The following is a 26,590-nucleotide window of genomic DNA, read 5'->3' on the forward strand; positions in this document are numbered from 1 at the left end:
GGTTCAGAATTTTGAAGTGTCTATATTTAAGGAAGACTATCATCCCAAAATTTTCCTTCTTTCCTAATGACTACTAACTGCACTGCTGGCTAAATATTACACTGTTTTCAGGCACATATACAAACTGTATATTTTGATGACAGTGTCACTTTAAGCATATACGTCTAAGTGGCTCAGTGCTGGGTCATGAGAGAACTTGCAATGTGTACGTCATGGAACCTGTTTGCAGATGCTCTATAGAGGCTGATTTTACCCACAGGCACTGGTTCTTTTTTTTTTTTTTTTTGCTGAGTCACTGTGACCAGCGATTATCTGCTGACGGCACTGTGCAGCAAACATACATACCTTTTGTATCACTGTGCAACTTGGATTTGTATCAGTCTAGCTCAGTGCTGCCTAACATAATATAAGCAATTGTTTGAGGGCTGTATTATAATAAATAATTCATATTGTTATTTATAACGAGTCTATAACGCCCAGTGACAGGTTGGGAACCACAAAAATGCCTGTGGGGATCATACCTAACCCAAAAGGCAACAGTTGCACAGTCTGGAACTAATTATTTCATTACTATATAAAAACAGCAGCCTTAATTTTATTCTTACATGTGTTTTATTATTAAAGATAAATTATGTGTCTTTAGAGCTGTCAGAATTAAAGCACATTTTGCCTACAAACCCCTTGTAGATCCTAGTTCTTTTATATGGGAAACTATGTTCAGTTGTATCTTTAAACATATTTGTTCCTACCTTGTATCTAGATGTGGAAACTTCATTCATTTGGATTCTAGTGATATCAAATCCATCATCCAGCAACCATCAGTATTGCCTAGACATAGCTTTCAAAGTCTATTCAAGAGTAAAATGCTATTCCAAAAGTTATTTGCAACTATACATGCTCCTTTGGACGTTGCAGTTAGTGCCCATGCACCCCTGTTGCATGCATCAATACATGGGATTCCTTGCAGGTTCCTTAGTGGGTTGTATCAATAGCCCTTGCTTTTTCAACAGGTTATCTGCTATGGATGTTTTTGGAGATGATGTATGGGTAATCACATGGCCATCTTGAATACCCATTAAGCACTGTATATACCCATCATTGTATTATTCAGTTGTTCGGAAATTACTTCAAATTTGTACTCAACATTTGTTACTGTGATGACATTACAATTATGGGGGGCCCTATTTATGTTTGTTAAAGCAGCTTTTAAGTGCCCAACTTTTTATTTTTTACAAAAGCCTGCCCAGGGGAAAAAAACCCAAACATGATGACATAATTGGGCCTGAAACTCACTTGAAGTTTCAATAATGAAATGAGCCCAAAGGCTTGAGCAGTCATTAATAGGGTGTGTGTGTTCACTTTGTGGTGAGGTGACTTTGGGTATTTGAGGTCCTTTGCAACTGGACAAAAATCTTAATATGGGTATTAGATTGACATTATATACACATTTAAGTGATATCAATAATTTGGATGTTAAGGTCACAAAGGAGGGTGCCAATATTGTCACTGATCTTTACACCAAAGCAAAAGATCATAATAATTTGTTAAATTATGAAGTACCTCTCCTATTAAAGGAGAAGGAAAGGTTCAATCACTGGGTGGTGCCAAAATATTAGACACCAACCAGTAATTGTTATCACTTACCTAGTGTCGGACTGGGACCCCAGGGGCCCACGAGAAAACCTTGGACCCTAGGCCCACTTTCCAAACTATTTTTCCTCCTTTCCTTGCCCAACCTGTTTATTCACCTAATCTCTTTTATTTACATGCTAGCATCTATTCTTCCATATATTTCTCCTCTTTGTTCCCATTCAGAAATAGGGAATGACCATGAAACAGGCCAAATGGTCCAGAGCAGAAGGGCCCACTGGCACCTGGGCCCACCGGGAGTTTTCCTGGTATCCTGGTGGGCCAGTCCGACACTGCACTTACCCGATACCACAGGCTGGTGCTCCTGTTAGGAGAAAATTGCACCTGCCCGGGTTACCTGTGAGTGAGCGATCCTTTTCCTCAGTCTTGATCAGGCATTACAGCACATATTTATGGAACACTTATGTGAGAGGTAGACATGGGCTATACTTATATGTAATATGTTAGGTTCTTGATGCCAGCATAGGTGGGGCAGTAAGAAAAGAAGGTTAAAAGTAGTTTATGTATATCTTAAAAGGGTAGTTCACCTTGCAAACACTTTGGGGAAAATGGATCACAAACACAGGAACCCAAAAGGATTCTGAGCAGTTCAATCTATTTTGTAAATTATTATAATTTTTTTAATATTACATTTTTCCTGAAAATTAGGAACATTTCTTGACAGTAAAGATCATTTTTAAAAATTGACACAAATTCGGTACCAGAATGTAGTATAGGAAGATAGCACACATGCATTATAGAAGCACTCATTCAAAACCTGACTGCTTTTCATATGCAAAGAGAAATAATTTGGACCATTATTTTCCCCACTGGATTTATTCATTCTAGTGTAGGAAAGACATAGCACACTATCATTAACTTTGTGATAATTGGCACGTAGAGTAACTGCTCATAAAGAATTAACAACAATTAATAAATCGGCCCCTTTGTTCTCTTAAGTTGTCTTCATATCTTAAACCATGTATAATGTCTTTTTACTTCCATTTTTTATCCTCTCTCTGTTTTAAAAATGAATTGCTTCCTGTTGTTTGCTAAATTGGTTAATATATTTCTGAGCAGCATCAGGACAATATCAGCAACTAATGTATTAATGAACCAGTAAAACTCAGGGAACATGCTCAGTGGTAGAGGAAGTTTTTCTAGTTTGGAGATTCCATGGGTTCCCTTTACTTTAAAATGTAATTTTAAACTTGAATCTTAAAAAAATATTGAAAATGAAAAATAGAGCAACTAACAAAAAGGTTATAATATTAGTTTGGAAAGTAAAGTAGCTCTTTAAAGGGTACCTTTCCCTGCCAAAAATATTTAAACAGGATCTGAGGGCTGACCCAGCATGGGGTGCAGACTAAACGCTCTATGTATATTTCCTATGCTGAGTGGAAATCTGTGAAAGGCACATATTCATACTTGCTACGTGTCAGAGCTGAAAAAAAAACCATAATATGTAAATAAAGCCAAACCCCATGAGAATACATATAAATTAATAATGTGTCTTAAAATGACTGGGAATATAGATTCTGGTTTGACTGGTTTAATGTGTACAGATGAGCCCATAGTTATTTTTGTTTAGAATAAGTAGTTAACATTGTGAAATCATATACTTTTAACATAGAGGTAAAAAGGCTGAAGCAACAAAATTCATATATATTTATAGAGATATCTTTATAAATCACAATACCTTATATTCTTATAATACACAAGAGCCAAGAATATCCTGTAAACTATATTCTTATAAATGGTGCTTAGTGATGTCATCAGTTATAACACACTGAAACTTTTGTAGTATAATAAGTAAAGTACCCCCTGGTAAAATATGAGGATATTAGAGCATGTGCAGTGAATCAGCAGAAAAGAAGGGGAATTACTGGGGGAATCTTTGGAGGCACAGTTCTTCCCTATGGTAACTTTGGCCTGGTACAGAAGCCCAAAACATTTTGTGTAACATAAAGGTAGCCATACACAGGCAGATTTGATCTGTGAAATGATATATTGTCTATATACTGTTTATTATAAGCTTGTATAACTGACAGAAGCACAGAGCATGGGCAGTGAATCGGCAGAAAAGAAGATGGGGCACTACTGGGGCATCTTTGGAGGCACAGACCTTCCCTTCTAATGGGCAGAGGTGACCTTGGACTGGTACAGAAACCTAAAACATTTGGTGTAACATGTTAAAGTGGCTATACACATGCAGATTTGTACTGTAAAACCACAGATTTTAGTACAATCCAGTAAAACCATCTGCTTATTGATATATTGATAAGGTGCGACCGATTGCAAAATTTACCATTGTTCTGACTACATCATCTCAACAGTCAATTGGGCAGGTTTAAATATTTTAGTCAGAAAATGATAAAATCTGTCAGTGGATGGGACGGACATATCATCATCGTTAAATGGCCAGTTGCAGCATTAAACCAACAGACATTCCACCCACAGACTCCCCCGACTCGGGTGGATTCTGTTCTCAAGCTAGCCTTAGTTATGCCAACTATCAGGGCCGCCACAAGGGGGGACTGTTGTCCAGGGCCCGGATGATTGTTGCTTTAAAGGGGGCCCGGCCGTGATACAGCTTTTAAGCATGGGCCCCCTTTAAAGAATTACGGGCCCTTGGGTCATTGGTGGTCAGCGGGTAATTCAATTGGCTGCGCCCTGTGTGTATGCGTGACGTCAGTATACATGGGGCGCAACCTTATAAAAACTGGATGCAGCAGCGAGCTGGTGAGCATAAGAAGAGGATGTAGCCAGAGGAAGCGGACGTAGCAGGCGGGTGCTGGGGGGAGCAGGAAGAGCCACAGGAAGCGCCACAGGAAGCACGGGGAAGATGGAGGATGGTAGGGGGTGCTGGAAGATGGTGGGGAGGACGCTGGGGGAAGCTGGATGATGGTAGGTGGGGCTGGACGATGATGGGGAGGACGCTGGGGGAGGATGGTAGGTGGGGCTGGACGATGCTGGGGAGGACGCTGGGGGAGGATGGTAGGTGGGGCTGGAGCATGCTGGGGAGGACGCTGGGGGAGGATGGTAGGTGAGGCTGGAGCATGCTGGGGAGGACGCTGGGGGAAGCTGGAGAATGGTAGGGGGGGCTGGAGGATGCTGGGGAGGGAGCTGGAGGATGTTGGGGAGGATGCTGGGGGAAGCTGGAGGATGGTAAGGGGGGCTGGAGGATGCTGAGGAGGACGCTGGGGGAAGCTGGAGGATGCTGGGGAGGATGCTGGGGGAAGCTTGAGGATGCTGGGAGGGAGCTGGAGGATGTTGGGGAGGATGCTGGGGGAAGCTGGAGGATGTTGGGGAGGATTCTGGGGGAAGCTGGAGGATGGTAAGGGGGGGGCTGGAGGATGCTGAGGAGGACGCTGGGGGAAGCTTTAGGATGCTGGGAGGGAGCTGGAGGATGTTGGGGAGGATGCTGCGGGGAAGCTTGAGGATGCTGGGAGGGAGCTGGAGGATGTTGGGGAGGATGCTGGGGGAAGCTGGAGGATGTTGGGGAGGATTCTGGGGGAAGCTGGAGGATGGTAAGGGGGGGGCTGGAGGATGCTGAGGAGGACGCTGGGGTAAGCTTTAGGATGCTGGGAGGCAGCTGGAGGATGTTGGGGAGGATGCTGCGGGGAAGGTGGAGGATGCTAGGGGGGAGCTGGAGGATGTTGGGGAGGATGCTGCAGCGGGGAGTGGACCATAGTATGAGGACACTGGGGGAGGACCAGCAATGTTTTAGGGGGTCCTGGGCTGGCTAGCAATGTTTTAGGGGGTCCTGGGCTGGCTAGCAATGTTTTAGGGGGTCTCTGCCCTGGCACCAATGCAAAACGTTACCCTGGCTACCAATGTTTTAGGGGGGCCCTGGCTACCAGTGTTTTAGGGTCCCTGGCTACCAATGTCTGTGTCCTTTGTACTGATGGGAGGGGCCATTGGGGAGGGGAGCGGGGTGTGGGAGGCGGGGGGCCCAGAAAATGGGAGGAGGGGGGCCCAGAAAATTCTGTTCTGAGGAGCCCTGTGATTTCTGATGGCGGCCCTGCCAACTATAGTCTTGAAGACAGAATGACCTATTTCAAGTTTCAAGTTTTATTGTCATATACAAATAACTATGAAGCATCATTACTGTATATTTCAATGTGCGTACACTGGTAACGCCTATGCTCACATGTTTCTTATGACAATTGCTTCTGTCACAAAGTCCCTGTGCTGTCTTTGTTCTGTTGTTCTGACTATCTTTTGCTCAGAACCCACGTATGTTTCTAATAAACCTTACATAATTAACTCAAACGACTTTCAGTATCTGAAATTTCCATAACAATACTGTATACCTTGTGGCCATAAAAAATATTAAAATAAATAAATTCATCAGACATTGTCTGCCCTCAAAATGTTACTGTTTGATGAAAATAAACATAGAGGGGATCTCCCCACTTCACTTGCCATGGCGTGCAGGTTTCTTTTGTAACTAGTTTGGAAATGTTGCTAACCTCTGTAACAAGCAGGGGGTTGATTTATTAATGTTTGCACAACAGGACTGGCAAAATCATTTAAAAACAACACAATTGTGTTCCTTATCACAATCGCATGTTTGTAAATTAAGTGCATTTTTCACCATTATTTTTTTATGAAAGTTTTTCAAAAAAAATAAATAGCTGGTCACCTAAAACCTGGTGGGCCTTTTAATTTTGGAAAAACACAGTTAACAAAAGAAAAAAAGATTGTGGGAAAAAAATGTGCTCAATTAAAAAAAAAATGAAAAAAAACAGTCAAGTCTAGATAAGTAGATAGAATTAGATGTTCAGTTTCGCTCCCAGCCATCCTTCCAGATTCACAAGCTCAGCTGCAAGGGCCAGAAGGAATGTAGTTATTACTAGATGTTCCTCATGGTTAGACAAGTTGCTTCACAGACTGAGTAATATCACATGCTATTTTCAGTAAGGATGATGTGGCTAAACTGTGTGACTAATGCTTTTATCGAGAGATTCAATCTAGAGCACCTCTGTTTTATGAGAAAATATATATGTTAGCCATTGTGTAAATGGGTAGGAAACAAGATACTGGTCTGACCAGTTTTTCTGGATTTTTCCTTACTGACCCTAATTTAGTATAAGCATAGCTAATAGAGAATACTGATGTCACATTCCTGCAAAGAATAGGTCAGGGAGTTTAATATTACAAAACCTTTGGCATATTAATACAGGGCGGCACACTTTATTCTTTGTTCACATGCACTACATTTTTCAGCTGTTACTTTGGGAGTATACACCATGATAACTTTTTTAATTTATGGTTAGGTCTTGGGGCAGCAATGTCCACCTTGCAAATCTCACCATCCCCTGTCCTCTACTTTAGGGACAGCTAATGGCACACAGGACATTCTACTGCTGTCCTAAAGCTGCCGTCCTTGGCACTGTCCCACAGGTGCCTATAGGATAGGTGCAGCCCTGCCCGTATTGATTAAGGGTATTAAGACTTTTTGCTCTTGTTCAAGGAGTTTAGTTTGAAGCCCACTAGCAGTTGCTGAATTACACTGCTAAATATACCTGGTCTATGGCATAATGCTGAAAAGAAACTATTGTGGTGTTTACACCCAAAGTGACAGCTGAAAAGGGCTGAATATATATATACAGTAGTATATGTCATCACTCTATACAATAAGAACTGCTCATACTGGAACAGAAGAAAAAAATATGTCCTAAGGCAACTGTTCAAGTGCACATACACATTGCTTGCATACAGAGCACTGGGAATAGGACATGCATCGCGTCCTGTCCCCAGTGCTCAACACACATTCACGATCCGGAGGGGGGAGGGTAATGAGGGTGGCCTTTCACTTCAAATCCAGCGCTGAATGTTGCCCACCCAAGGTGGGCATATCGGAGGAAAGATCCACTCACCTGGTAACCCCATGTCTTTTGGCTGATAACAATCCACTCCTGGATTTCTTAAAAGCGAACTTATCTTTGCTCTGTATGATAAAATTAAATACGGTCTAAAAATAGCTGGAGTACATCATTATCACCCTAATGACATTGGATTACCTCAGTGATCCCCAACCAGTACCTTGTGAGCAACATGTTGCTCCCCAACCCCTTGGATGTTGCTCCCAGTGGCCTCAAAGCAGGTGCTTATTTTTGAATTAAAAATTACTGAATTACTGGCTTGGAGGCAAGTTTTAGTTGCATCAAAACCAGATGTAATGCCAACCAGAGCCTCCTATAGGCTATTAGTCCACATAGGGGCTACCAGTATTCAACCACAGCCCATATTTTGCACCCCTATAAACCTTTTGCATGCTTGTTTTGCTTACCATCTCTTTACATTTGAATGTGGCTCATAAGTAAAAAAGGTTGGGGACCCCTGGAACAACTGATGTCTCTGTATTAACTTACTGCAATCAGCTCTGCATAAATAGCACTATATATAAATAAAGATACACACACACACACACACACATATATACATATATACTCTAGCCATTCCTGCATTCACGATGTATGCACACCTAGAGGATGGAAGGGGAAACTCCCATTGTCATGCACCACGCCCCCCATTCTGAAAAAGGTAAAGAAATTAAGTGCACCGCCCACCACAAAAAGTGCCGCTGTTTGTATTTACAGAGAGCATTATTCTCTCAGCTGTTACTGGATCCATCCTCACCGTGTCTCTCTGGGATTCTTAGAACTGCACATCTCTCTGAAGAACAGGGCAGCAAACCAGGTATGCCATGATATTTTCCTTTCTAACCTAACAGCAAATTCAGTGTAGGAACCGAGGTATATAATGTGTGGGTGCTGCATGCTGGTGGTACTACATACGGTGTGAAATGATACATTTAAGGTTGTTATGCTAGCCAGTTAGTCGCTTTTGTAATAATGGAAAATTTCCTATAACAAGGAACTTTTATTCCTAATCTGTTTCACTGTCACTGTCTGTTAATAAACATGCATCCTGGCAGTAGTGGCTAAACAGGAGCTACAGCTAAACAGGGAGCTACTGCAGGGCTTCAAGTGTTCCTTGCTTTATACGTGGAATGCCTTTTGCCTTTCACAGTGCAAACCACTTTTATTTATACTATAGCTACCATAATATCAAAAGCCATGTTGTATGAGAATGTTTTGAATTTCTTTGTTTTCTTGTGTAATGTGTTTGTCCTCAACATTACATTTTATATATATTTGTGTGTTTTTGTGTGTGTATATATATATATATATATATATATATATACACACTTATTCACTGAGCAGCTCTGGAAAAACTCTGTAATGTTGAGGACAAACACATTATTATATATTTGTGTGTTTTTGTGTGTGTATATATATATATATATTAGTGTGACTCACTTCTAATAAATGGTTAATGGCCCTGGTGCATCCTAGAAAGAATAGGAATCTATATAGCGAGGAGCACTCACAGACCACAAAACCACAAAATGTCTTACAAAATGTTCTTTTGGTAAGAACAGAAATGTTGACTTCTTAATAAACATTTTTTTGTATTTGTATGAATTCCCATGAGTTCTCCTCTCCATACAGGTAGGGGATCCATTATCTGGAAACCTGTTTCTCAGAAATTACAGGAAGGACATCTCCCATAGAGTCCATTTAAAGCAAATCATTTTTGAAAATGATTACTAATAAAACAGTACTTTGTACTTCATCCTAACAGATATAATTAATCCTTACTTGATTTAAAACAATCCAATTGGGTTTATTTAATCTTTAAATGTTTTTTGTAGACCTTAAGTATGGTGATCCAAATTACAGAAAGACCCCTTATGCAGAAAATGCCAGGTCTCAAGCATTCTGGATAGCAGGTCCTATACCAGTATACATATAGATGTTACACAAGAGAGTGTAGATGAGTGCAGTTATAGAAATCTTGTGTGCCACCAGGTACTTTTTATTGCAGCTGGGAGATATTTCTGCAGGTTCAGTTTTTTTTCATGAAATGTATATTATAGAAAGGTTGGTGCACAATAAGCACCCAAGAGGAGTTTAGAAGTAATTTTATTATACATGATACTAAACTATATTTTATCTCTTTATTATCTTTTCTCTTACTACTTGCTACCAGTAAAAGGTTTTCATTAAATTTAGATTAAATAAATATTTGATTGATACCCACAGGCAATTTCACTTGAGGTTGCCATGGGTTACATGCGACCCCTGGCCATAGCATTGCAATGCAAATGTTAACCGATTTCATTCACCTTTTGTATTTGTATCCATGGGAGTGACCCATCAGAGAAAAAAATATAATTTTGTGGTCTCATCCCATGGGTACAGAACCCCAGAACATACTAATATTATCATCCATTTTTTATATAGACTGATATTATCATTCATTTTCTATATAGTGCCAATATATTTTGCAGCACTTTAAAGGGATTATACATTATTTACGTAAGTTCCTGCCCTAGCAAAGCTTATGGTTTAAGGTCCCTATCAAGTTCAGCCACTATGGATGATTTCATCCCATTCTGTCTGCGGGAGGCAACACTCACACAATGGGGAGAACTAACACATTCCTTGCATATAGTGCCCTGCCTGGAATTAATCATTGGACCACAGTAGTGCAATTCTACAGATGTACCACTGTGCTGCTGATTAATAAACACTTATGCTGCCATGCAGTGGAATGCATGTAAATGCACCACATATCAAACTCAGTATTTAGAAAAATAGCATTTCTGTGGCCAGCTGCAGCCTCTTTGCTTTAGGCACATACAACCAGTATGGCCAGTTTCTTTTTCCATGAACTGCCCAGATTGGTTCATACGAGGAACACTTTTTTTTATTGTAGATATGCAATGAAAAGTGTTTCAAGATTAAGAAGTCATCTAAAGTAATTTCTGGTATGGGTTAATTAGATTAATATTCTGTTTTTTAAAGTTTTTAATGATTTAATTTTTTTATCAGCTTTCCAGTTTGGAATTTTAGCAGCTTTCTCATAGCCAGGGTCCATTGTACCCTAGCAACCAGGCAGTGGTTTTAACAACAGACTGGATAATGAACAGAAGAGTGTCTGAATGATAAAGTGGAATTGTTACCTCACATAGAAATAAAATTTTAGTTGCAGTGAGAACCAGACAGCAGTTTTAATGCTTTGCCAAGTCATTGCTTAAAATTTTGATACCTATAAATTATGCTGGCTGCATCAACCATTTTGCTGAGCATACACAGTAATTACCTTCTTGCCAGTGGGATGGCATTTCGGGGAGATTAGTCACCCCCAATAGCAAAGTTATATGATGGGCGACTAATCTCCCCGTGTACCACTGCCCTAAAAATGCATTAAAGCAGTAATCTTGTTAGCTTAAAGTATGAAGTTGCGGGTAACGTTTTAAAACATTTTGCAGTCTGCCTATCAGCCAAACAAGCTGGCAGGCTGGGCTTTGGCCAAACGATCAAACCAGTAACGACACGGACACTCAGAGAGTGGTAAAAGATTTAACATCCCTGGGTTTAATTTTTCCCACAGCAGCTACAGGGGTGAGTACTGAAAGCAGATCCACTTTCCCTTGTCTGCGTACAAAATGCAGGTGGAAGAAAGTGGACAATCCATTATGTGAGTCTTTGTCCTTAATGGTTACTACTAATAATGAAATTCACTTACTTCCCTTTAGCTGGATAACCACAACTGAAATTAGCCCTTCAGCATTGCAGGTCTGTGATTTAAAAAAAAAAAAAAAATATGTCAGATTTTGCAATCCAGATAACCAGGCATGCACACATTTGGTACACACATTTAATCCTTAATTTTTAAAAAAATGATTAGCATAATTCAGGGGGAAAATTGTATGTAATCACTTCTATTAATGACATTCTCAGGCGCACTATCCATTTATTCATTACATCTATAATAGTAAAAGTTACTAAATGTACTTTAACAATAGGATTGGGGCTAGTAATGACAAGTGTTTTCTTCTGCATTCCCCTGTGGTGGCATTCTCCTGCATTCAACCGCAGGTGTGTGCAGTAAGAAACGCACCCCATTCTTCCTGATTGAGCTGTACATACACAGGTGCATTTAAGTGCTGAACGCAGATGGAACACAGCATGTTGCATTTCACCTGCATTTGGCACTTACATGCGTGCATCAATACAGTGCAGTCCCATCAGAACGGATGGGGTGCGCCCTTGCGTTGGAACACAGGAGAAAGTCACTGCTGGGGAGTGCAGGAAATAATGCTCAATAGTATGAGCCCTAAACTATATCCTGTGTGCTTGATAGCGACTGGTTTAAATTGATTCAAGACATTTCACAAGAGCATCTTTTGGCTTTGCTTTGGCAACTGTCGAGGATTGTCTCTGTCATTAAATTTTCTTAACATAGACATCTTAATCAGCTGGCTAGCACCTAAAATCATTTTAAATGAGAACCCCTGTGCAGTGTGGCTTTGGGGAGGGAGGCTGGGAAAGCATTCTGCCCCTGGTAACATTCACAGTGCTATGTATTACAAGTTTAGACAGGCAGAAGGCTGTAATGTACACCATTGTTTGTATCTGTTGCTTATGATGCCTAAATTTAAAATCTTATGTATTATGATCATATAGTTGACGATTAAAAACTTCAGGTCACGCAATATTGGAATGAGGAAAAAATCAGTGTAAATTGATATCACAAAGTCTCTCAGCTGTACACAATGACTTGTAATTCTCACAACACACGAGGCTCACAAATGGAAAGAAAGATGAAGGTTCTATAGATTTCCAGTTTCCCCCACTGGGGCTGCTCCTTTCAGTGCAAATGGTGGTTTTTACCAGGCTGTTCTATACTATAAACAACAAAAAATAAAAGGGGGCACCTTCTCATAGTACAGGGTACATTTGCACCTACTGTTTTGTGGTTGATTATGTGTATATACAGGATATACAGTGGTGTGAAAAACTATTTGCCCCCTTCCTGATTTCTTATTCTTTTGCATGTTTGTCACACTTAAATGTTTCTGCTCATCAAAAACCGTTAACTATTAGTCAAAGATAACATAATTGAACACAAAATGCAGTTTTTTAAATGAAGGTTTACGTTATTAAGGGAGAAAAAAAACTCCAAATCTACATGGCCCTGTGTGAAAAAGTGATTGCCCCCCTTGTTAAAAAATAACTTAACTGTGGTTTATCACACCTGAGTTCAATTCCTGTAGTCACCCCCAGGCCTGATTACTGCCACACCTGTTTCAATCAAGAAATCACTTAAATAGGAGCTACCTGACACAGAGAAGTAGACCAAAAGCACCTCAAAAGCTAGACATCATGCCAAGATCCAAAGAAATTCAGGAACAAATGAGAACAAAAGTAATTGAGATCTATCAGTCTGGTAAAGGTTATAAAGCCATTTCTAAAGCTTTGGGACTCCAGCGAACCACAGTGAGAGCCATTATCCACAAATGGCAAAAACATGGAACAGTGGTGAACCTTCCCAGGAGTGGCCGGCCGACCAAAATTACCCCAAGAGCGCAGAGACAACTCATCCGAGAGGCCACAAAAGACCCCAGGACAACATCTCAAGAACTGCAGGCCTCACTTGCCTCAATTAAGGTCAGTGTTCACGACTCCACCATAAGAAAGAGACTGGGCAAAAATGGCCTGCATGGCAGATTTCCAAGGCGCAAACCACTTTTAAGCAAAAAGAACATTATGGCTTGTCTCAATTTTGCTAAAAAACATCTCAATGATTGCCAAGACTTTTGGGAAAATACCTTGTGGACCGACGAGACAAAAGTTGAACTTTTTGGAAAGTGCGTGTCCTGTTACATCTGGCGTAAAAGTAACACAGCATTTCAGAAAAAGAACATCATACCAACAGTAAAATATGGTGGTGGTAGTGTGATGGTCTGGGGTTGTTTTGCTGCTTCAGGACCTGGAAGGCTTGCTGTGATAGATGGAACCATGAATTCTACTGTCTACCAAAAAATCCTGAAGGAGAATGTCCGGCCATCTGTTCGTCAACTCAAGCTGAAGCTATCTTGGGTGCTGCAGCAGGACAATGACCCAAAACACACCAGCAAATCAACCTCTGAATGGCTGAAGAAAAACAAAATGAAGACTTTGGAGTGGCCTACTCAAAGTCCTGACCTGAATCCTATTGAGATGTTGTGGCATGACCTTAAAAAGGCGGTTCATGCTAGAAAACCCTCAAATAAAGCTGAATTACAACAATTCTGCAAAGATGAGTGGGCCAAAATTCCTCCAGAGCGCTGTAAAAGACTCGTTGCAAGTTATCGCAAATGCTTGATTGCAGTTATTGCTGCTAAGGGTGGCCCAACCAGTTATTAGGTTCAGGGGGCAATTACTTTTTCACACAGGGCCATGTAGGTTTGGATTTTTTTTCTCCCTAAATAATAAAAACCCTCATTTAAAAACTGCATTTTTTGTTTACTTGTGTTATCTTTGACTAATAGTTAAATGTGTTTGATGATCAGAAACATTTTGTGTGACAAACATGCAAAAGAATAAGAAATCAGGAAGGGGGCAAATAGTTTTTCACACCACTGTATGCTCATCACATGGGGAGAAACCTGATCTGGAGTTTTCTGGAACTGTAGCAAAAATGGGTAAATTGTGCACACAACTAAATTTATAAACCATTGGGTGGGGATGCAATTAGGTTGTGGCTACAAAATTCATATAGACAGCAACAAGAGGTCCTCTGCACTCACCCATTTCCAATAAATATTGGACATTAAGACATTAAGTGCAGAGGACCTCTCTTTCTCTCCATACTGTATGTTTTCTGGAACTGACAGTCCATTGAGGTTTACCCACAAATAAGTATTTAAGTCCACTATGTTATTAAGTGCAAAGACTAAGTAGTAGTAAGCGTGTATCATTTATAAAATATTGATATAAAACTCTGAATGCTTTTCTTGAGTCTTGTGTACCCACTTATTCAGGGAAAGTTATATTGATATATTTATATACTTTTACTACTGATAAGTCTTTGCACTTCATATCAGACCTGATTTACATATGTATCCACAACAGTTCCAGAACACTCTAGCTGCAGTTTCTCCCCATGTAAGAAGCATATATGTGTCCACAAAGTTGTAAAATCACTTTTATCTATAATAATAAGCATACAGACATACTATGCTATGAGTACACTCCCACTCTCCAGATATCTGGTTGCTATGGTTCAGTTTACCTTAGAAAACAGGCAGTATTTTGAATGAGAGATTGTAAGGAGAGGGTCTGAAGAGAAAGATAAGTAATTCAAAGAACAAAAGTGTTGTTTCTCTGAGCAATATATTTTTGGCTGCCTGGGTCAGTGACCCCAGTTTGAAATCTGAAAAGTGACAGAAGAAGAAGGCAAAATATTAATAAACGGAAAAGCTGCTAAGAATAGCACTCTGATAGGCCTGCCCAACACTGCTTCCTGTTCCTGTGCATTGAGAGACATGTATAAAGTTGTCCTTGATTATTGACATTCTCCTCTATTTGTTTGTTTGTTTGTTTCTTTCTTTCTAGGTGGAAATGGAAGCACGACTTCTGGTTCTTTTCTCTGGGTATTTTGCATCTGTGTTTAGTTTCCCCTCAGGACAAATAAGTGCCTCCTGCGATACAATGCTTCCACAGCACAGGGGTAGCACCCCCCAGACAACAGCGTCACCCTACTTCATCACAGTGTCTAACACTACATTTAAAAGTGGGGATAGCATAACAGGTACAGTATATATCTGGTGTATGTTTAAAGCATCCTGACTTTGCAATCAGGAATATTAGGATGATTGTTTTAAAGCAATATAATGGGTGCAATAACATTTTATTTATGTTTTTACCCCAAAAGGCCCCTCTGATGCTAGGGGCCCAGGACAAACGCTCTTTCTGTTGTAATGTAAAACCAGCACTGTGTCCATACCCCTGTCTGCGTGAAGCACTGCTTATTAGAACTGATCATTATTAATGATGTGTTTCTGTCTCTTTCAGTTACAATACAGTCCAATTCAGGCAACACTTTTAAAGGATTCCTACTAGAGGCTTTGTCTGTAGGAGGGGATACAGCAACGGGAACTTTCACCATCACAAATGGAGACACTCAGGGACTATCCTGTAGTGCAGGACCAGTAAGTTTCTAATAAGAAGACTATAAAATTTATTTAGACCCAATAAGGAGCAAATGACAGTGATATAATTAATATTAATATTTTGTGTATATTGTGAGAACAAATTACTTGAATGTAGCAAATTCTGTATATGGTACTGTTACTTGATCCTCCACTATATGTTTGTTAATAAATAAAGCAATCTTTTATTTACTGAATAACTGTTTAGTTTTCAGCACACTAAACTCAATAGTTTATTTACATTAACAGTTTATTTTTGACACATAGTTATTGCACTTTGTTTAGCTGTAAATATTTTCTTTCTACTTAGCACCAGGCCTAGGTTTTCTGGTGCCCAAGGACATTTTTAAAGATTAGGGGTATAGGGATTTTTAGGATTTAATGTATAAGACTTATGTGAGAAGTTTTTTTTTAGGGCAACCATTTTACCCTTTAATCTCACAATTACTTAATCTTCCATTATTTCTTCTACAGCTCCTTTTTTTGTCATATCCCAATATTTTCTTTACCTTCTCTTAGTCTGTTCGTATGTATCTAACTCTTTCCAGTAACTTTTTTTGCACCTGTATTTATAAGTAAATACCATACCCTCATTCTTTCCAATGGTCAATTTTCTCCTCCTTTGACCCTATCCACACTTTACATCTTCTTCTCTCTCCTACCCTTTCATGAGCCATTCTCATCTCTGTCCTCCCTGTCTCCATGGGCAGTTCCTTGTGTAGTCCATGTTCTACTTTTCCCTTCCTAACCAGTGTGTAGCACATTCTCTGTGTTGTTTTCCCCTAAAGAGAGCTTTATTCCTTAGGACGGGTTACATACATGGATTAGGCATCTGATTCAAAATCCAAGTTTCCAGTTTCTACAAAGTCTTTAAAGTTGTTTCTGACATAGGAGATCCCAGATGTTCCTTTAACTTAGCGTGGAAAATGATGTTAGCAGTTCCCGTGAGATTCATCCACGTGAGATCTGTCCTATCTTGGGACAGCCGGTTTATATACCTTTATCTGTCCATTACAATCTATTGGAACTATATTTACCCCAAATTACGTATATTTCCCCGCCCTGTCTCGCCAATCATGCTTGATTTACCCTTAGGGCTCTGGCACACGGGGAGATTAGTCGCCCGCGGCAAAACTCCCTGTTCGCGGGCGACTAATCTCCCCGAGTTGCCTACCCCTGCCATATCAGCGGCGAACATGTAAGTCGCCGGCGGGATGGCAGACGCGGCGGCGCGATTTTGCGCAAATCGCCGAAAAAGACTCGCGAGTCTTTTTCGCCGATTTCCTGAAATCGCGCCGCCGCGTCTGCCATCCTGCCGGCGACTTACATGTTCGCCGGTGGGATGGCAGGGGTAGGCAACTCGGGGAGATTAGTCGCCTGCGAACAGGGAGTTTTGCCGCGGGCGACTAATCTCCCCGTGTGCCAGAGCCCTTATAAAGCATTACATTACATCATTCTGTCATGTATGATGTCGCCCGAGACCGTGAAATGGATTTCCTCATAGGCAATACATATACATTACGTTAACATAAGCGTTTCGTTACTCCTGGATATTAAATATATAACTTAAATATAAATTCACAGCACACATAAACGTAAGCTTAATCTAATATAATATATCACAGAGAGAGAGAGATTTCTTGTATTTCAGGTGGATTTTACCTTGAAGGTTTACATTAATTTTATGAAGAACTATAAATCTGTTTTTCTGTGCATCTGTTCCTGTCACTCACACATACATGCTAGCTAGGCAGGTACATGAGATTGAGCTTCTCAAAGGTCATGTTTAAATTCCAATTAAATGTCAGATCTAAATACGACACAGATATGCTCATTTTCCTATATGATCAAGTTCTGATTAACTCTCTATCTGCCTGAAGTTACTTTGATTCAGAGGATTTTACAAAAACCCACTGAGCAGGAAGTTGCTACTATTTCCCACTGCACTGAATGTAATTTCTAATTGTGGGCGGGGAATATGACACCTGGATTTGTGGGAAATAGAATCACTCTGTTGTGAAAATCTCTAGTAATCGCTTTTTAGGAAAAGACAAGCCACTTGTCGCTGGAACTCGCTTTTTAAAAATCACAGTTACTAAATCTCTCCATGGGACATTAGCCTAAGAAGCCAGAGCGATTGTTTCATTTAGACCTAAGGTGGAAATAAGTAAGGACTGATGGAAATTGTCATTGGCCAGGGCCCAACTGGAGATCCTCTGATAGTCTGGCAGGCCAAAACAACCCTGGGCACAGGCACACACTAGTAGCTAAACTGCCTTAATGATCAGATCAGTCACCAAATAGATAAACCAGTTTATACAAATGGAATATGCACAAATTTCATGTTAATTACCATTGGCGTTTGCATGACCAGTAGATACAAGCAGGTGTTAGCCAGTCTGGTTTAACATTGGCCAGTTTGGCTGAAGATGTCTTCTTGTGTGTACGTCATTACGCTGTAGCCATAGCAGGATCCCATAGAACAGTGCCTTTGATGTTGCTTCTAGTGGCCTTAATGCAGGTGCTTTGAATTTTTGACTTTTAGGCAAGTTTTGGAGGCATAAAGACCATGTATACTTCCAAACATGTAGTCTGGCAGTCCATATGAGGCTACCAAATAACCAATAACAGCCCATACTGGGCACACTCTAGGAACTTTTTTTGTTCTTGTGCTGCTCCCCAAATGTTTTAATTTTTTAAGGTAGCTCACAGGTAAAAAAAGGTTGGAGACCTCTGCCATTAGGCAATTTTGTTTGTGTAAGTATCCCAAGTGTTTCATTCTGGCACCATCATAAACCTTTGCTGTGTAGAATAATAAAAGCAAACTTTTATAATTCTACACAGTTGTATGCTAATAGAATGTTTTAATTATAATCCTCAAACTAATCTATTTCAATGCTTTAGACAGAGTCCTCTGCTACCACCCCAGAGTGCGTTTAGTGATTAACCCACTACTGTTCTCTTTATGTGCAGAACTCAGCAGTCAGTCACACAAGTGACAGTTCAAAATCATCTGTTACCACTTCTTGGACTGCCCCTTCTGGAGCAGGACCTGTGCGGTTCAGGTAAGTCTTTGATTTTCTTTCCTGGATTATGGGGCAAAAAACTCACAGGGGATCATTTATAAACACTGGGCAAATCTGCACCTGGGCAGTAACCCCTAGCAACCAATAAGTGGTTAGATTTTTCCAGCCAGCTGCAAGTTGAACACCGAAAGCAATCATCTGATGGTTGTCATAAGTTACTGCCCAGGTGCCAATTTGCCCAGTGTTTATAATAACCCCCACGAGTTACTTAAGCAACAGCCATTTATTTCCATTGGATATGGCAAATAAACCTGATGATACTGACCCATTATGGACTGGAAAAATGTATTGCTTCTTAAGACAAACAGTGGAACATCCCATTTGGAGGTGCCCTATTTAACAACTTTAAGGCCTTTGCAAAAACAGCAACAATCCGGCAGACCTAAACCGGCAATCTGTAGATTCTGACAAATGCTAGATGTCAGATGCCATAGCTAACCACTATTTATTAGCCTGTGGGGGTTGTTTGAATCAATGTGTACTGGAAAATGCCATTTCCTATTTTGAATTTCAATCCGGACGTGCAATCCACTATAATTATTTCAAAGTGGATGGAGGAGCGGGTGTGCTAATAAATATAAGGGTTTCTGTGTAGAATAAACCCATTTTTGAATAGTTTTATTAAAAAAAAAAAAAATTTTGAGCATATGCAAGTATGAGGGCCCCAACACATGAAAGGAACAATTTTTAAAGTCTTTAAAAATGAAGAAAAGACTAAAGCAGAATAGTAGTTTGCAGCGTAATTTATTGCCACAACATGTCTCAAGCTGAACGCTGTCAATGTAATACATACAGTGCACAATTAAGGATTTAAGGATATATAAGGAAGTGAAGTAACAACTTCCCCACCCCCTAGGTAGGATATTGTGGTTGCCATAGTGAGTCCTCGGTTACTATTGAAATAGCAAACCAATAATAAATCCTCTCAATAAGTCCATGGTGAACAAAAATGTCCTTTACATGTCCATTTAATGAATGGCAAGTCTCAAATTGCAAGAACCTGCCTCCAGAATAAATAAAGCCTATGTAAACAAAACTTGTCAAAAGAAACAGGGTTCCGTTACATTTACTCTATATGCAGCTAGTGATAAAGAAAGGAGGCAAGAAAAATAAGTATTTAGGATTTATAGATATGAAATATATACTAGTTTTTTTTAAAAAGAAATGCTTTGACGTAAAGAACATTCCATGCTGTTCTCTCACCAAGGTAAAGTTTACTTAAAGCAGTTATTCACCTTGAAATTAACTTTTAGTGTGATGAAAAGAGAGCTATTCTAAGACAGTTTGGAGTTTTAGCAGCTAGGGTCCAAATTACCCTAGCAACCAGGCAGTGGTTTGAATGAGAAACTAGAATTTAAATAGGAGAGGATCTAAATTGAAAGATAAGTAATAAAAAGTAACAATAACAATTAAATTGTAGCCTCACAGAGCAATAGTTTTTTGGCTGCCAGTGTCAGTGACCTCCAGTTGAAAGCTAGAAATAATTCAAAAATTATAAAAAATGAAGTCCAATTGAAAACTTGCTAAGAATAGGTCATTCTATAACATATTAACCTGTATGTGAACCACCCCTTTATGTGTGAAGACAGACAGGCGATTAGTCTACACGATTTTAAAAATCTAGTCATGGCTAGATTAGTTTTTTTAAAATCGCATCAGCTAATTGTCCATCTGTCAAAATGTTTTGCAGGGTGCTTTGCAGGGCTACAAAAGCATCAAATATCACTTCTAATTCTATAGAGAATTAAACATTAACTATTGGGGTGAGGCAGCGAATAGCCTAAAGATTAGCTAAAGAGTAAAGGTGGCCATACACCCACTGATATTAATGTGCAACACTTAAGTTTGTACGATAATCGATACGTGTATGGTGGGAGGTGAGGCGACCGATATCAGCAAAGGCCTTGGATCTGACCGGATGGAAAATTTTGGTTGTGTGCCTTTGAAGGTGCTCATCTGTGACCAATTTGGTTGACGAAAATTTGGATAACCATAATATCTTTGCATTTATTGCCTATCTGACGATATTCTTCTTTTCCTGATGTGCTGCTGCCAATACTATTGCAAGTGCTATAATTGTTGTCTGTCAATTAATGGCCAGAATATCACCTGATATGTTATTTTTTCGACTTTAATCCTACAATTTAATGCTGAGTGTTAGTTTTGAACATGTATGGCCAGCTTTACAAGCAGCCTTTCACAGTGACCATTCCTGTGATGCAGTCTGCTGCAGCTGTTTCGCAATGTTATGAGCCATAAGCTTCATGTATCCCTTTGATAACAGTGAGAAGTGATCAGCCTTGTATGCTTGCATGTATATGTTTATTTATATAGTGCTATGTAGCATTGTACAGCAGAACAATAAATTAATAGAACAAACAGGCATCATTACAATATTAAATACAAATAAATACAAAGAGCAGTTATATTAAAGATATGTGCTGTTAAAAAGAGAAGATGAAGCAGATTCCTGCCCCATGGAGATTACAATCTAAGCAGTATTTTTCATTGCTTAAAGGAGAAGGAAAGGCTAATAAACAGTTAATCTCAAGCTGCAGGCATACCTTCAGTTGTCTCAATAGTGCCCATTTGTTTTAAAAGTCTCCCCATATTTCTCCTGTTCAGATGATCAGAAGCCTCATAGGAAAAAAAAACAAAGAGCTCTGTAAAGAAATCCCCCATATGCCTTGCTTCTGCACCAAGACCAAGACCGGTGTAAAGACTATGAGGAAGCTTCCTGCTGATTGGCTCAGATCCGCATTCCTGGGGGGGGGAGGGAGTTCTTAGCATTCTTGAGGGAGGGGGGAGCTGTGTGTCACTGGCACAGGAAAATGAAGAGACAACAAATCCTGTTTCTTTTGACAGAGGACTCAGTGCAGCATTACTGTGAATGCTTATGGCTATATTTACATAGACCTTTCTGATAAAGCTTACTTAGTTTTTACCTTTCCTAATAATATCTATGAATCCTCCTGAGTAATGTGGACTGAACACTGATTCTGGCCTAAAACTAAGTATAAAATAGCTCAATTAACACCAGGACTCCCTCTTTTTTCAGAGCAACTGTTCTACAGGGTTTTAGCACTTTCTGGAGCGGAGTGGAGAGTCAAACACTTATGGCAGTAAGTCTGTATCTGTATTATATATCTTCTACCACTGCACATAGCATGGTTATCTAGCAGTCCTGTGCAATTAATTAACTGAGGTGATTAGATACACTTTTTTTTAGAAACTATCATTCTGCTGTAAGTGATTTCACAGAGGTTTATAGGATTTCTTTGTTCTAGCCCCCCTTTGCTGTCATTAAGTGATCTCCTTAGCTCAAAATGAGGTTAGTCAGTCTCCTATATTTACAGGGATATCTAAAAGACTATAAACAATCATTTACTCAGATTTTATTTTCCTAGTATTTGAAAGTACTTACACAGGTAAAGGTGGCCATACACGGGCCGACTATAGCTGCCGATATCGGTCCCTTGGACCGATTCGGCAGCTAATCGGCCCGTGTATGGGGAGAGCAGATCGGCCTGGCCGACCGATATCTGGCCTGAAATTGGCCAGATCTCGATCGGCCAGGTTAGAAAATCTGGTCGGATCGGGGACCGCATCGGCTCGTTGATGCGGTCCCCGATCCGACTGCCCCATTGCCGCCCACATAATCCGATCGTCTGGCCCCAGGGCCAAACGATCGGATTATTATTTTTTTTACCTAAATGGTCCCCGATATCGCCCACCCGTAGGTGGGGATATCGGGGGAAGATCCGCTCGCTTGGCGACATCGCCAAGCGAGCGGATCTGCTCGTGTATGGCCACCTTAAGTCTTTTGTTATACATTATGTATGTAGGACTGCTGGTCAATGTGATCAGTTTAAAGTCTTTCATTAATAGAAGTATGTATCCAGATCTATATGTATCCAGAAGTAAGATAAACAGGTGTAGGTTTTGTTATCTGAAATGCGTGGGACCTGGGGTTTTTGAAAAAAGGGATAATTTGATCTCGATGTCTTAAATCTTTTAAACATTAAATTAACTCAAACATAGAATTGCCTGGCATAAACTAACCCTTCCTACTAAGGATGGGGGACTAGGGCTACCAGATTTATACCTCTACTATTTGGCTAGTCAGCTGATCTACGTTAAATGGTGGTTCAACCCTGATCCCTTTAACCCGAACATGACTCCCCAGGCACTAGCAGTAGAGTCATTGGAGGGCCTTAGACATCTCCTATAAAGAACAGTTACAGGCTATAAAAAAACTCCCTCTGGTAATAACAACTCAGAGCAAAGCCTGGAACTTAGAACTCAAGGTGAACCCATATTCCCCAATTTTATCACCTAACATACCCCTATGGGCAAATTCTTGCCTCCCCCTCTTTTTAATATTGCCCATGCAAGCAGGTTAGGTGTCTGTAGGTTGCACTTGATGGTTCCACACTGGGTACATACGAGTTCTTTAAAGAGAGACTTACAGAACCCTCTCTTTCCCAATTCCAATATTTCCAATTTAGGCAGATATTTCAAGCACAATTTGGCGGAGTTGATATACAAATTTCCCAACCACAATTTGAAATTGCACTTTGGTCTCCCACTTTAACTAAACCTACATCAGTGCTGTATAAAATTCTATTGCAAACAACAACTTCTCCTTTTCAAACGGCCTATCGTAAGTGGTTGTCTAGTATCCCAGACCTTACGGAAGAAGACTGGGAAAAGGCAACAGATAGAGGTTACTACTATTTATACTCAATACAGGATAAACTTCTTCAATTTAAATGGCTGCACCATTTTTACCTCACACCTATACGGTTGAGATCCATGGGGTGAAACCCTGAAGCAAGATGCATTAGATGTAGAACAGAGGAAGAACTTTTTACATATGGCCTGGTCTTGTCCACATGTAGCTAAATTTTGGACTTAGGTTATGAATCTCCTAGCAAACAAACTCAACTTTCCTAGATTATTAACACCCCAGTTGTGTATATTGGCAGTTTTGGATGAACTAATAAATGCCAATTATGCCAGAACTAGATATAGAACACTCCTATATTATAATCCATATTATTTGGTAAATCAAACCTTACCCCTTATCAAACTTACACTGCTAGCCAGAGGTTCCTAAAAGAAAAAATTGGAACCCATGGTGGGCAACAGGCGTAGGTGGACAAGGCTCCTTGACATAAAATGTTATACCCCACAACACACATACTGAAGATTTAAATCTCCTAATTAGACTTTTGATGTAGTGAACACTAATTCCTAATATATATGTACTACGTAAAAGATAGATTTACTATAATTAAACAGATGCTAGTTAAATGACCATGATGGCTGATATACCAACCAAGATATTGTTTTAAACCTATTGTCATTGACCTGTACTTTGTTTTTCTTTTTTTTTTTTATTTCCTTTTTTTTGTTGTTGTTATAAAATAATAAAACATTACCTATAAAAAAAAATTAAATAAACTTTATAGGATTTTTTTGCCACCAATATGGATTTATACAGCTTAGTTTGGATCAAGTACAAGGTAGTGTTTCATTATTATAGAGAAAAAGGAAATGAGTTTTAAAAATTAGAATTATTTGCTTAATGGGGTCTGTGGGAGACGGTCTTCCCATAATTTGGATTTTTCTGGATAACCAGTTTTTGGAAAAGGGATTGCATGCCTGTATCCAGATAAACTGGATGATGATTAAATAGAAATTGCCACCCAGCAAAGCAGCACCCTAAGCAACTACCTTAATTTGCCCATAGCTTGCCTAGCGAGGTTCAATAAATATATATCTAGCATAAGTACTCCTCACTACTAAACAATACTAAAAAGACAGGCTTTAGTATTACATTAATATGACTCTCTTTGTGTTTGTGAACACAAAGCTATAGTTATTAACTATTTTCTTTTTAGTCGCAGATTTCTAATATCACTTGTGGTACTGGCAAGTTCTGCTTCAGTGACCCAGCAAACTGCAACCCTGACAGCAGTGGCTGTCTGTTCATGTCCGTGGTACCGTCCAGTAATGGATATGTGTTTGAAATGAGTGGCCCAGTCTCCACTTTAGAGTATATAGCCGTTGGGTTCTCTGATGATCAGAAAATGGTGAGTTGAAGATAAATATTTTCAAGTGCATAGTTTTACATATACTGTATGGTGGTGCAGCTCACAATAAGCCATACAGTTCTATAGAAATCCGTGTTTCTGGTATGGTTAAATGACTGAAAGGAAAATTTTAAAAACTGGTGTAATTTATCTTCGGAATAGTAACCAATATCAACCAATATGCTTTTAGCTTCTGTTCAACTGCAGCAGGACTAACAAAAGTAAGATTAAAATTTGTGTGCAATTGGTTACATATCCAGGGGGATTTTAGGGCTTTGGTGGGCACTTGGGCAAAGGTCCAATCAGTGGCCTCCCCTCACCCCCACCTCCACTATAATTTGCAGTTATAAATAAAAAGATATTATAAAGAAAGAAAAAACAAAATAAGTTGCAAAAAAATAATTTGACAAATACACTAACATACTTCTGGATAAATGGTTGACTGACAGCTGCAGGCACTGAGAAGTCAGTAAAGACAAACACGGTAAGGGACTGACACCTTCAAATCTCACAATTTTGCTTTGGACTGATGGCTGTTTTGGAGAGTGCTGTTAACAAAAAATTCAGGGAAGCAGATCCATCCCACAACCCCCTGGCCCCCACACAGGACAAAGAGGGTGCACTAGCCTAATTTAGAATACTGAGAGACTGGGAAGGCAAGCATGACTGGTGAGCAAGGCAAGTCAGGTGACAGACTGGGGAAAGCTACAAATTTAATACAACCACGGTGGGCCCTGGGCAAATGCCCCTTTTGTCTATTTATTAAAGCGTATGTGTCCAGACTAAAATTTACACCAGTTATATGGATGTATGTTTTAACTTATGTGACTCAACAAGCAGCTGCTGCTCACTGATATATTCCAAACAATGGCCTGAATTTTTGTATAACAATGCAAGATTTCAAGCGTGCTCTTTAATAGGAGGCAATAATTACTTCTCATCGTTTCACTAACATTTTCACAATAATACATACCATGATGCATAATTAAAAACATTTTGTTTTCCAGGGAAATGATGATGATTACATTTGTGCCACAAATTTATCTGGAAATGTCCAGATTCAAAGAGTTTTCTTAACTGGGAATAACTCTCCTCAATCTAAGAACTTAGTAAGTACCTTGTAATCCATGAGGGATGGTTTAAAATAATAACTGTGGCATGTCATGTCTTACCTCACCTGTGTCAATCTGCCCTAACTAGGTTCAGAGCCCTCCCCCTCTAGGCTCATGCTTCTCCTTCTCACTATGGTCCTCTTGTACTCAGGCTCAAAAGAAACCCCTGTAGCAGATCAACTCTTGGGCCCACATATAAAAAAAAACAATGTCCATTTTTTAGTGCAGGGTACAAAATCATGACATGATCATGGAAAGGGATCAGGGATATCAGGAAAAAAGACCTTGGGTGGAGAGCGATGGGTAATTGCAATAAATCTTTAATGGGTCTATAATTGCTGTTGTAAGATGCTATAGACAGTGACTAGTTATTGTGCCCTTGTGGAGTTGTTGGGGCCTCTATTTCTTGAAAGGGCAAAACCTATTTTCATACCTCCCAACATTTTGACCAGCAAATCTTTTGACCACGCCCATTTTTGCAACCACACCCCCTAAATACAACTCCAATTTGACTAAATTTGGCAGGTTATTAAAAGTGTGAACACATTTCTGGGGGTTTTGGGGTCATGTTTTATATAGTTTGGTTAAAAAAGCTGAAATTGCCCTTTA

General features: G+C 39.8%; 1 protein-coding gene across 1 annotated transcript in view; it reads left to right on the forward strand.

The window, feature by feature from the left end:
* Nucleotides 1-26,590, forward strand: part of LOC100489839 (putative ferric-chelate reductase 1) — a 64,786-nt gene that overhangs the window by 25,338 nt on the left and 12,858 nt on the right. Inside the window, exons 2-8 of the mRNA XM_018093617.2 lie at nt 8,238-8,337; nt 15,090-15,285; nt 15,549-15,685; nt 18,659-18,750; nt 21,830-21,893; nt 24,678-24,869; nt 25,877-25,978. Coding sequence (XP_017949106.2) covers nt 15,096-15,285; nt 15,549-15,685; nt 18,659-18,750; nt 21,830-21,893; nt 24,678-24,869; nt 25,877-25,978 — 777 coding nt within the window. The 5' untranslated portion in view covers nt 8,238-8,337; nt 15,090-15,095. The remainder of the gene's footprint in view (nt 1-8,237; nt 8,338-15,089; nt 15,286-15,548; nt 15,686-18,658; nt 18,751-21,829; nt 21,894-24,677; nt 24,870-25,876; nt 25,979-26,590) is intronic.

Source organism: Xenopus tropicalis, chromosome 4, assembly GCF_000004195.4.
Source record: "Xenopus tropicalis strain Nigerian chromosome 4, UCB_Xtro_10.0, whole genome shotgun sequence".
In the NCBI taxonomy this organism is placed as follows: Eukaryota; Metazoa; Chordata; class Amphibia; order Anura; family Pipidae; genus Xenopus; species Xenopus tropicalis.